At 38.5% G+C, this 13,158-nt stretch overlaps 1 protein-coding gene and 1 long non-coding RNA gene across 2 annotated transcripts in view; one reads left to right on the top strand and one right to left on the bottom strand.

The window, feature by feature from the left end:
- The window catches only part of IMPG1 (interphotoreceptor matrix proteoglycan 1), a 53,944-nt gene extending 51,386 nt beyond the window's left edge, over window positions 1-2,558 (bottom strand). Inside the window, exon 1 of the mRNA XM_040059602.1 lies at window positions 2,492-2,558. Coding sequence (XP_039915536.1) covers window positions 2,492-2,558 — 67 coding nt within the window. The remainder of the gene's footprint in view (window positions 1-2,491) is intronic.
- Window positions 1-12,349, top strand: part of LOC120750680 (uncharacterized) — a 31,367-nt gene extending 19,018 nt beyond the window's left edge. Inside the window, exons 2-5 of the long non-coding RNA XR_005700100.2 lie at window positions 2,681-2,798; window positions 2,873-3,038; window positions 10,592-10,719; window positions 11,743-12,349. This is a non-coding gene — a long non-coding RNA (uncharacterized LOC120750680). The remainder of the gene's footprint in view (window positions 1-2,680; window positions 2,799-2,872; window positions 3,039-10,591; window positions 10,720-11,742) is intronic.
- The last annotated feature ends 809 nt before the right edge of the window (window positions 12,350-13,158 follow it).

The raw sequence follows: 13,158 nt of genomic DNA, 5'->3' as shown, positions 1-13,158 counted from the left end.
TTTGCTTGCTGAATAAAAAAATGCCACATAACAGCCTTGAATGTGCTCTGGCCCCCTGCGTTCTCAGTATGAAATGCTAGGATGTACCAGTATCAAGGCACAGTTTTGAGAGTTCAAAGCTCCTCTGCATTTTGCTACTTAGGCTAGTGTACTATTCAGATTTTGTGCACAGATTTTTTGCTGTCACAAAGGTTTTATCCCTCTCATTTTCCATTTCCATTACTACGGACAATTTTTGTCAGGACAGTGGCAAAATTATGGCCAAAGTTAAACACCATAACTCTTATTTTTCTCTCTACGATTTCGTGTTTGTTTACTGTGGAATTGGAGGTGTTCCTGGAGAGCCTCCAAATGGCTGGGGGAGGATTCTGTGGGTCCTTAAATAGGGACAGGGAGGAAGGACCAAAAAACATTACTAAGCAAGCTCCATATTTGTGAATCCACTTTTGTTAAATATAAATGTGAGAAAATAAAAAATTTGAATTTTAGTTTTTCATGAGGAAAAAAAATCAACTGACTAGCTGTTTAAATATTTAGAAATGATCTCTTGTTTGTTTGTTTAAGATGGAGCTGTTTTATATCTTAGCCCCTTATTTCCTAGTCTGACACGGTTTACATGTACTGCAAATTTGAATGACCATAAAGGTCTCAAAACACCTATGTTTGGAGCCCTAATGAGTGATTCATGCAAATATTCAGACTACTGGGAAAGCCCATATACTTGTAAAAACTATTTTCTCTAAGTATCTGATCCTAACGCTGTCATAAAATAACCGTCTCTGCTCTGAAAAAGTTTCTTAGCACAAGCATTAAGTGGTTTGAGATTGTGTGCATGTATTTGAAATCAAATAGTTTAAAAAATATTATGTATAGCATCACTAAATATTAAAAAACAAAGCTGTTATTATTACACATTTATGCATACCACATGCACTTTATAGAACTGGTAGCAAGGAATATTTCTAGTTATTTAGTGTTCCTCTCTGTCAAGATAGCCCCTCCCATCATTCTGTTCATCTTTTATGGAAGGTGCATTGTAACATTCAATCACAATTTGCAGTTGGTGAAAATATGTGACACCATTTTTACCACTATTGCTTTCCAAGCTGTAATTATAAATAGGGGCTGCAATGATGCCATCAAGCGTATGTGAATCATCTGGAATTCATTCTGTCTCTTTCCATCACAGGATATGCAACTTAAATGAAAAAACAGTGCATCTTGATAAAACTTGTTTTTCCTGTCAGACACGAACTATCATCATTCTCTCATTTTTTGACACATTTCCAAAATATCGTTAGTGATTGAATGAAACTATTCGCATAGAATCAAAAAGTAAAATTAAATAGCCACATAACGTAATTTTAGTGCTAACTATATATTTTCCCAAGGATTTTTTTCAGTACTTTAATTGTCCACTAGAGAAGATTTATATAATTTAACTGAGATACAAGAACTGTGGTCTGTATTTCTTTAAGAAAAGCATAAAACCCCCCAAATGTATAAATAAAACTTTCCAAATAGTATTGACAGCAAGCTACATTTCATAGTCTCTCTAACAAACATTTAGATAATATTGAGGAGACTTATCTTTTACAATTTTACATTCTTTGCATTTAATTAACAGGCCTGACATAAAATTAGAAGGTCATTGACTTGAGCACACATAGCAGTTGTAATGTTAGCTTTTAATTCAATTATGTAAATATCAAAGCATAGATGGAAAAGTTAATGAGAAACCTCCTCCAAAATTAAATGCATTCCCCAAAGCCCTAAATCTTTTGAATATGGGACTAACCAGGGAAAATCACATCACCATCTTTTTTTTCTTTTCTGCTGTTGAAGTAGCTTTCTAAATGTTGTGAACTTAAAAATGTTTTTAAATAGAGCAATAGTTAGCTGATGTACTAAGTACAGAGCACTTCCCTGTATTTCTGTTTTCTTGCAAATAATTTTATAGTTGTTACATTAATCCTTACTGGTATTGCTATTTTTTGTATATTTGCTGGTATGGTGTACTCTTCCAGAATTTGTCTATCTAGAAGTTTTTGAAGTTGTTTTTAATAATCAGAAAAACTGTCTTCACTAGTAAATGCAGATATCTTTTGCTACTTTCGTTTAATTTCAGTGATGAAAAACCGTCTTTAACCGCGTCAACACCTAGATGATCTTTCAGCCTTTTTTCACTTTCCATATATTTGTATCACAGATAGTATTTTTTCATAACAGAACATGTTCAGGTACAATGAAGTTAAATGGTATCTCTTACAGATATTGTAAAACCTGCAAAACACACATAAGAATTAATGCCAGTATTTCCTTTTTCAGCTTTATAGTAGTATTAGTAACTGCAGTGTCTCTACTTGAATTGTCAAAACACCACATTCTAAACAAAAAAATCTGTAATATGAAAACCCTCGATCTTGTAAATATTTTGTTTCTCAACGTATGCAATGTGAAATTCATCTAAACCTTTAATATATGAACTTACCTCTGCTTCCCTGAACTTGGAGAGCAAGACAAATGATCAAAAATATTAATCCAGTTTTCAAATGCATGCTGTCTATTGATCATTCACAGTTTTCAAGACCAGTCACGCAGGAAACAAGAATATTTTGGTCAAGTAGAAGAGTTCTGTTTTCTTAGAGAACTAAAATCCCCAAATGTCTTTATTTTTCAGGTGTCTCCAGCCTTGGACTGCATTGAATTGCAACTAGGCAGAGTGCAAGAGGTGCCAGAGTGCAAGAGCTGGGCGAACCCCTCCAACGCACACACTTCTAGCCCGGGGAACTGGAGTGGTAAGACAGGAGTGACGAAGTTTTAAAAAAAATCAATGTCTGTTTCTGGAATAATCTGTTTATCTGCTGCTCAGACATAATCCCTCTTACGGTCCAGCTGGAAGAGCTTTCTTCATCTTATTAACCTTCTGGAGCGGCATCTGTCAACCCCAGAAGACTTCAACAGCACCATGATAAACAACAGAAGTCTCTTCTAGTTCCCATTGCCTTCGAGCATTGATTCTTTTGGGCATTCTGGAGGTATGGCATGTGAGCACGGGGAGAGCTAATTGTGCTGTTTCCAAACCAGTGACTGCAAACTCCAGGGAACTTCCTTAAGACAGCTTTTTTCCTGAAAGAACTACAATGCTGAGCTCTTCCACTGCCTATGTCTCGCAATCCTCTCTCCCTTCTTGTACCAAAGGGTTGCTGTTGCAGGACTCCTGTCGGAGCAGTGATGATGATGTTCTGTGACAGTGGTGATGACTCAGCAGTAAATAGCAGCAGGGTTCAGGGCTGGCACAATCTGATGCCAAACTGTGACTGGGGCAGGGAAAGTGCTGCATAGTGGGAGGAAAAGAGAAAGTGGTGGGAAATGATGTTTCAAGCACACAGCTCAAACTAGGCCAAGAATTGGCAGTGACTGAATGCACTGCTCAAACAGCTCTGCTCCAGTTTCACCGATAACTATTCCAATTACATATGGGCAAGTGTAAGTGTTCCGTAGTTACCCTTTAATTTTCCAATACATTTTTTTACTCTTGCATTACACCTGAAAATGCTACTGGGTAGGCATTTCTGGTGGTCTCGCCCCCTGAAAAATTTTCTGTCCAAGTGCTGTAAAATAAGATGTATCTAGACTGGCAGCAAGAATCTGTAAGAACAAGTCACTTTAAGAACAACCTTCATTTGAACCCAATCAGTATTCTATTTTTACTTAGGATTTAAACAATGGTAACCTCCCTCCCTTTCCAAGATTGCCTGATTTTAACTACTCAAACCAGCTACCGTGCAGACTGGGTTGGGACCAGACACAATTTGCTTTTTAGTGTATAAACTTTCAGGCACATTGCTTTGTTGTTCCAACAAAACAAATTAAGAATACCTTGCCAGCAGCACAGCGCAAAACAACAATGGAGATGATTAGGATTACTATTGAAGAAAAATTTATTATTATATAAGGATCATTCTTTAGCAGTCCCAAAATGTGTCTTTATGTGTTTTACCTATAATAATCTTATTGTATATAGTATATTCATAGAAGTATTACCTGTGTGGACTAGGTAAGCTTTAGCAAACATTTATATGCGCGTTATAGTTGAAAGATGAAGCTCCCCCCATATGTTACCTTATTTTTAGTTACTTTAGTTTTCAATATGCAACAATTAGAAGCAAAGATAATTTTTCTCAGGGGGATGGAATCTGCCATTTCTGGTGTCATCTGAGAATGTGGAATTGGTAAAAGGCAGATTATTTCCTCAGAGCACTCTGGGTACCAAACTCCATATGGAATTTGGTAGGAATGTGATCCTTTAATTCCATTAGGAATCTAATTTGTCAGACTACATTTTGAAATGTGCAATAAAGAGATTTACTTAATTACTCTATAAACTGGTTAGTGAAGCCTGGGCCAGGAATCAGAAATCCTATATCAAAGCTTTCATATAAAAGTATGAGCCATTCACATGTTGGAGAAGGCAGATATTTAATAACACATTCTTATCTTTCAGAGTTAAAGGAACAAGAACAATCCTAAAATATGACACTGTTTTTAGTGTCAAAATATGACTTAAGGAAAAGATTGAGCTCTATAGGAAAACTATGATTAAAAATTTGTAGGGCAGGAGTTTGCATACTTTGAGATTATGCTTAAATCATGAATATTTCAAGCTGTTTTCTGCTAAGGCAGTACCTTCTATGCAGTTCCATTTAATTAAGAAATTTTGTAACTAACCTTGATAACTGCCACAGGGGAAGCAAACAAGAATGATAAACACTCATTAAAACTAAAACAATATTATCTAGGGACCACTCCATCTCTAAGTGCTGCAGAGTTTAATTATAGGTCACTATTAATTAACCTAGAAGAGTTTCTTCTAGTTGGTTTGCTGTCAAAAATAATTATATATTGTTAAAAAGGTGATTAAAAAATTCTACTGAAATTACTGTAATTCAGTAGAATTACAAATATACTACCAAGACATGGGAAGGGCGAAATTGGATGCTGAAATATACATTCACCCAGGATAAGTGCACACAAATGGGTTAAATTCAACTTGTTACTGGTCATTTGAGCGCATTGCTGCACATACCTAGAATAAACACTGATATGCAGTTTAAATACAACTAATGCTGTTCCTTTGATGGCAAAAAGAAAAAAAAAGTCAGTTTAGGCCTTCAAGGACTCCATTCAGAAGACCTTTGTTTTTAATTATTGGTAAGTCTGGGGCTCACATCAAGATGGCCTAGAAGTTGTTATGAACAGTGCTGAATTTTACATACCCTAGCTAAGTATGTAAATCAGGATGCCAGCTAACTCATGTTACTGATGAAAGGAAGTAGTATTTTAAACCATCAGTCAGAGTCTAGACCATCTCTGTTCTACTTCAGGTAATTTTTGTACCCTGAGTAATTTCTCTACTCGTCTAGCCAACTGTTTTCCTTAAAATTTCCACACTGCATTTACCTGAGAGATTTCTCCCCCTGGGGAAGGGGAGATATAAAATTTTGAAGTAAGTTTCAAAAAACCTCAAGCCTTTTTCTGGTAGTCATTATTTCCATAAGAGCCAGATAGATGCTTAGCAACCAACACATGCTGGGTAGAGCTTCAGGCTTCTGATTAAAAGTGAGGAAACCTGGATTCTTCTGATCCCTTCCCTGCTGCTGAATTTGGCCAAATCAAGCTTTGTCTCCCAGCCTCCTGATCTGCAGGGATAAATTGGAAAGGAAAAAATTTTAAAAAAGTGAAATGTTGTTTCATACTCTTGAACAGCAATAGCAATATTTATTGACTAATAAGACTAGAAATTTGAATGAGATGGTGGTGAAAGTTATCAGAAGAATGGAAAGGTTTCCCTGTAATGAAATATTACCAAGCCTTGAAATCTTTGGCCTGAAAGACAAGTAACATAAAGGTTTAGGGAATGATTAAATGACTCAGTTTTTCTTGTAAGATGGAAGAGAGAAGAGGAAAATACCCTATTTCATTTTCAGGCCTCGATTGCCTGCCTTCTTCTTGAGCTTTTATATTTTTGGTCTTGGCAGCTGGTTGAGACAAAATAATTTCCAATTTCGTTGTAATATTATAAAACTTTTCCTCCCTGAAGAATAAGAAGGAATTTGAGACATTTTTGAACAGTAAAACCCTCTGGGAAGGAGATACACAAGCTCTTCCAGTGGCAGCAAAAACAGATTCCACAAAATCAGTCAAATGCACTGAAGGCAAGCTAGGAACTGAGTCACTTTTGCTTTCCTGTTCTTTACATTATTTCTTTATCCATTTATTTGCCATAAACACAGATAAGATAGTAGATTAACTGAGTCGTTGATCTCATCCATGACTACCTTTAGGCACTGAGCTGTAGTCCCTAACTCAGACTAATTTTCCATTAAAGTCAAGCTTACTGCTCAGGCTGAAAGCAAACTCATCTACTTTCCTTGACACCTCTCTCCTCCAAAACAAGGAGCCTGATGTTCTGTTGTTCTGTCGTTGCAGAGACCATGGTGGAATTCTAGTCTGATAACAAAATTGAAGCAGGTGATGCATGGATGCAGTTCTTTGTTGCCTTTCATGAATGTAACCCTAGATGACTTCTGAAGTTGGAAAATATCTCCAGGTTTCTCTGGGGCCTTCAAGAATCTTTGCTGTTATGCTGTTGCTATCACAGCTGTGAAGTCCTAGAGCCCCTTATCAGTTAGAAAAGGAGAAAAGTATCATGTCCCTATCTTTACATGACAAGTTACCAGTCAATGTATCTCTCAGACCTGCTTGACCCTATTACCTCTGCTTTCTTCTGCAACTTTTTTAGACTGTACACTCTTAAAGGGATTAATGTACTTAGATGGTGTTTAGTGTGACGAGGGAGATAAGGGTATGAAAAAAGCATGGTAGTAATTGAGCAATTCAGCATAATTATGAGGAAAAATACCTCAGCCTGCTTTAGGATGATCACTGATAAACAAACAATGCTCATGTTGATAGTGATATGACTTTTCTTTGGTATTTTCTGACATCTAAATGGAAATAAAATGTTTTATTTTTTCCTAGTAAGCAGTGAAACAGGAGGCTGACCACTAGCTTCCAGTCAATGGAGATAAAGACTACAGTACATCTGCTCAAAGAGATTATCATTCACTTGCTTGCGTACCAGCACACAACCTTCTGTTACTTGTGGGGCTGTCTTAAGCTTCTATCATGGGGAGTCATAAGGAGCTCAAACATGCTTCTTCCTATGCTTGGCATATTGCTTTTCTCTTGATGCTGGGAAAGGATCTTTCTAGATTTAGCTGATAGAGTAACTGATAGATTCACTGTTCACAAGACTGTCCTCAGCAGAGTAGCAAATTAAGGTGGCCATTGTAGTTATCAGCTTTAAAAAATGAAGCTGTCAAATACATCTCTTTACGTGAAGAAAGCCTGCAGAGATGGGATCTTTTGCCATCTATATTTTCTAAACAGAAGAAGAAAGCTGGTAGCTCAGTTTCTTGTAATAGTAATAGGAGATGTTCAGCAGGGGAAGAGAAGGGAAGAAGGGAGATGTCTAAAGTACTACATGTGCTTGTAACTTTACACTAGCTTAGCTTTCTCTCTTTTTGAGCGTAAAACATTAGTTACTCTTTCTCGCTTAGCCTAGCAATGTTCACATTTTTTCTTTCACAGTTTGTAGCTATTCCTTGTCATCCACAGCATCTGCATTTGTTCATCAGGGTTTTGTTTTCTACATTTACCATGTGAGAACGAAGTGTGAAATGACTGTATTTCCTATGCACAAGACTGATCTGGCAGGCAGGAGTTTCTGGTAAGGTCTTGCAAAAAGCCTTAATGTGTGCTCTAGGGTTGTGTGCCCCTGAAGCTTTGGTTAGGGGAGAGAAATGAAAAACCTACCCAGAGAGATAAAAATACATGCAAATGTGTGGAAATTTATCTTCATTGCGGAAACAGTATATATTTTTTACCTGAGAGTTTCTTACTCTTCTTTTACAGGAGGGGATGGGTGTTGCTCTTGTTTTCTGAAAGGGACAAGTGGATAGTCAGCAGGACTCTTAAGAACCTGACCTGAAACTTCCTGATCTATATGTGTGGTGATAACTGTCATTAATAATGTTAGTGGCTGTCAAAATTTATAGTTCAGCAGAAGTATATATAAAAATTTAATTTCAATATTTAGTTCCAATATGTTTTAAGAAAATATAGGAAAACAGGAAATAATGTGGAGGTTGCCTTTAATTAGGCCTGGCAAGGAGAGTTTTTGGAGAATTTTAAAATAATTTAAACACTACTATTATGTATATTGTTGGTGGTTTTGCTTCATTTGCTTTCAGTAGTCTACTGTGTTTGAACTCAGGGAAATGCTGTGTAAAACCTCTTCTGACAAAGTTGCAAAGTTGGGAAGCAGGTTGTCTGTCAACTGTGCAAGTATTGACCTCTCATCTGACAAGATTGCTTTATGCTTTTGATGGAATCCTGTTTCCATCTGTCCAACAGTATCGTGTTTATCATTGTTTACATTATGGATTCTGTGTAAGTGCAGAAGCTGGTTTTCCTAGTACTGTTGCTGCTGGTTCTCTCCATGGAATCTCACAAAAATAATTTTGATGTTGTTGTTACCCCCAATAAATCTATTATAACATTACCAGTGTGACACTGCCATTACTCCTATCATACTTGTTCCTTATATCCCATGTTACCTTATCTTACACTGTTAAATGAATTATTATTATCATTATTGTTGTTGTTGTTGTTATTTTCCATTATTTCTGAAAGGCTCTGAGCCAAAGGGGCATTATGTACATCTTTTGTACATAATGCCCCTTTTTTTGAAATGTAGCTGATGCAAAACAAGGATATAGAAACATTTTCTTTCTTTAAAACCATGCTTGGTTTTATTGCTCGGTTGCTCTTTCTCATTTTGATATTTTGGTATTGGAAAGCTTTAAGGGAAATATCAATTACATGAATTCTTAGTTAGTGTCCCTTCTAAACAAAAAATGTTGAGTATTTTTTTGGCTATTTTATATGAGAATGGGTGTATTTTTATTGTTTCTAAAAGTAGTTATTGTAAAGTTGATTGCAGAGTTGTTCTCACACTTAAAAATTTCCTCTTCACTTTCATTAAGCAGCTTGAGAAGTTGTCATGTATAATTTAATAAGGTTGTGACCTTGTTTTTCTATGAAGATGTCAGTTACCTCTCACTTCCAGGTTTTTATTTTCCTTCTTGCAGATTTGCATGTCTGGAAGTGTTTGCAGTTCCAGTGTACTATTCTGCAAGGCCAAATGTATTATACATGTATAACTCTGCATGCTGATTTCAGCTGGGATTGTTTAGCTTTCAGAAGACATGACTCAGGGGGGAATCTTAACAACATTTAAAAATGCCTTATGAGAGGGAGTAAAGAGGCAGAACCAGGCTCCTCAGTGTTGCCAAGCGAAAGGATATGAGGCAATGGGTACAAACTGAAATATAATAAATTCTATTTGAACAGATTTTTTAAATATAAGAATGATTGAACACTGGGACAATGGTCTCCAGAGAGGTTATAAAGTTTACATTCTTGGAAATAAGCAAAACCCAACAGAGCAGCCTGTTCTAGCTGACCCTGGTCTTCCTGGGGGTTGGACAATGTGATCAGCACAGGACCCTTGCTCACTCAGCCATTCTATGGCACTCTCAATATGAGCAGCACTTCAGATTACTGCAGGGTCTCTACAAGATATTCAGCTCCAAAAAGCATTTTCAAAGGGATTCTTTAATGTGGCAAATCTATTCACACACAAAGTTTTCAGGGTATGATACACACAGAGCAGGAAGAATTATTCCAGGTACAGTTAGGAGCCTAGGAACCTGAATTACCCTTCAAAGGAGGAAAAATTTAGTCTGAATAGGAAGAAAAAAAAAATTATAGAATATTTTCATATCTGGAACAGAATTCTGTGTTGAGGTAAAATTTTGTGTATTGTTAGAAATTGTGTCAATAACCTGTTTTTATGATTATATAATACTGTTATATTATTTCATTTTTATCAGATTTTTCATTTTTTTTTTTTCATCATTCTTTCTGTGTTTCCTAGAATAGGCTTCAAAATTTCAAACAACATTGTATATACAAATTGTCAATTAAAGATGACCCTTCCCCGGGAATGAATGCAAGAATTGATCAAAGTAATTGGATGGGAGTTCAAAAATATTTTTGCAATAGAAGATCAGATTAAGTTACTTCCAATGTAAAACGTGCATCTTGAGATGTAGTGATGGGGCATATGGTTGGCAGGAAGGGATATGCTGAGAAGAAAATCCGTTGTACACAAATCCCATTTTCTTTCCCTTTCAGTCCAGAATAAACCCTAAATTCTCAGTCTTTGATTGATATTTTGTATCCATTTTTTAAAAAAAATCACATTTTCCAACCAATTATTTGTCCAAATACCATTTTTTTGATTTCCCCCCCCCCGCCCGCCCCCCCCCCCCCCCCCCCCCCCCGGTCACCATCTGGCCTCTCGTCTGGTCTCTTTTCCCCATGTTGCCATCTGCTTTCTCTGCTTTCTGACCTTCCTATTTCATTCCATCTCCTAATTTCATTCTGTTTCTTTCTGCAGTTTTCTCGTCTCCTCTGTGTCTCAGCCTGAAGTTGCTTTCCAGCTCACTATGGTATATTATTTTGAAAGCTGAGAGTGGAGTGAAGGATTATTGTGTTTATTAGCTACACCTGGTAGATAACTGCAAGGTAAGAAGTGAGAAACTACTTCTTTTATCTTATGCAATACCACCATCCACTGGCAGTTCCTCCACCTTTCCCTCTGCATTTCACTGATGGCTACAGCAATATACAAGTGGCTCCTGTTTTCAAAATTTACCAGAGAATTACAATTTAGAAGGCCAAAGAGCTTACCTTTTATTAGAAAATGTCACTGTGTCCAATTCGCGCTGACCCGCGCGACCACAGGCTAGCTCAGAGTTTCACTGTGGCAACGTGGTATGATCGGAGCGGCGGACAAAGCGCGCCTCTTCCTCTCTGTGGGAGCTTGGATCCCACCCTCAGCGACGGGCACGTTGATGACATAAGCGACCCCGGCAACTGAATGAAAGGCGGACTCTCCCGAGCAGGATGTAACATAGGTTTATTGAAACAGGGAGCGTGGGGCTCTGCACTCTGCACCTGCTGCCCAGGAGAGACCCTGAGGCCAGGCATGTGGCAGGTTTTAAGGGGGGGTGGAAACGGGGGTGGCGACAACCGGTCAGCCAGTCACAGGAATCGGGGGGTTAACCGGGGGTGTGAACCATGGAACTGGGGACCAACCACAAAATGATGGGAGGGGGTCTCCCGGGCCCCAGCCTATCACTCGGCACCCCTCCCGGAGTTTTCTAGAAGCCAGGGAAGGGTCTCTGAGTGACAGACAGGGCGACCACGAGGAGAGGGGGCAGGGGGGATTGACAGCGACAGGTGCAGGGAAGGGATGAATGACAGATAAACGTCTGGTTTTACAATAGACAAAACAACCAATGCAGAAGGGAAAACCAATGCAGAACACAGGGGTATACAGTGAACTAAACCATTATAAAAATAACTTAAAAATCTTACAAAAATAACTTAATAAAAACAATTCTCACACCACCACAAGAAAAAATAGGCAACTGCAGTGTACCTTCTTTCTACCTCCCAGCAGGTTGTGTTAACATGAGGGTTTATTTAGCTCCTTTTCAGACATCATTTCAATTTTAATTCCTCAGTCATCATTTCTACCTTCAGGTTCCCACACTGGCTCCAGCTTCTTCGTGCCTCAATGCAATGAGGGTCATCCCTGAAGGATGCAGGCTTCAGAAACCAGGCTCTGTTTTCAGCTGAGCCTTATGCTCTGCTCACTGCTGATGGAAGAGGATGTATGTGCATTCCTCTCGCCTTACCCCCGAGAGCAATGAGCAGTGAACTGGGATTCCTCATCATTCTGGTCTGAGACAGCAGAGAATAGGCCCCCTTTGGGATCCAGCAGCTTTGTGCATCACACTGATGATCAGTCAGACAAATGATTTTGGAGGAGCCAGATCAAGGCTGATTCTGGCACAGAAGAAATAAAAACCAGCAACTTTTCTGTATAGCCTCATACCTTCGTGAGACACACTGGCTGGCTGAGTGTCCTTATTACCAATTCTGCCTCTGTGCTGTGCACTTGTTAGAGGCAAGACAGGGCAGTGCCTCTGTCCCCATACAGTTCACACATAAACATCTGGCTGCTTTTTACAGTTCCAGTTAGGAACAGCACTGCCCTGTGCCATGCAGCCACCTTCTACAACCCCCTGAGCTTCATTTCTTACAGACTCTGAGCTCAGCCTTGCTCCAGACTCTTCCTGTGTGCCTCTCCTCCCTCCCTCTGGCTAGCTTTAATATCTATCCTGTCCTCTGTCTTTTTGTCAAGTAATCCCTTACTAATTAAACTCTGCCCAAAAGACAAGTAAACAAAAGTAGGTGAACTGACATTAAATTTGCTGGCTCTTACTCCTCTTGCTCTGTTTGTATGCGTAATCCCCTTTCTAGCTTTTATCTGCCTGTCTATTTAGATAAGAAGCTGTTGTGGAAAAGGGATGCTGTGTGTGTATTGCACAAGCCCCACTTTCATAAACACTTCAGTAACAAATAAATGCTACTGTCACACTATATTTGAAGGTCATCAGAGGCTGCTCTTGCCATGTCTTGAAGGTGTTAGTGGCAGCTGTTTTACTGCTGTCTGTTTCTCATCTGTTTGGGATTCTGCTTCTGCAGAAAGGTATTTTTTGTGCAACTGCTCACATTCTCATCAGGCTGGAAGCTTTTTTTGGGCTCAGATGTTTTCCTGGATGCTAGATTCCATGGAAATCTTCCAGGAGAATTTTCTAGACCAGTACTTTAAAACAAACAGATCTCTTTACCCTATCTTCACATGTGATGACTCGGTGTTATCTTATCCCCTCAAACACCTTGAATAACTTGGGAAGAAAAAGAACAGTGTCTTTGGAGGGACGTCACTGCCCTGTGTTTCCTCCATTTACCACAGATGCCTCTGTTTTCAGTTTGAATGTGCATTTTTGAGAACTTCTGTAACTTGTGTAGCAGTTCCAAAAGTCCATCTGTGTTTATGTGCAGCCAGTGCTGAAGCTGTAGCAGCACGCACTCAGCATTGCTCAGAAAAGA

This window comes from Hirundo rustica, chromosome 3 (genome assembly GCF_015227805.2).
Source record: "Hirundo rustica isolate bHirRus1 chromosome 3, bHirRus1.pri.v3, whole genome shotgun sequence".
Taxonomy (NCBI): Eukaryota; Metazoa; Chordata; class Aves; order Passeriformes; family Hirundinidae; genus Hirundo; species Hirundo rustica.
This window is presented reverse-complemented; position numbering and strand designations above follow the sequence as displayed.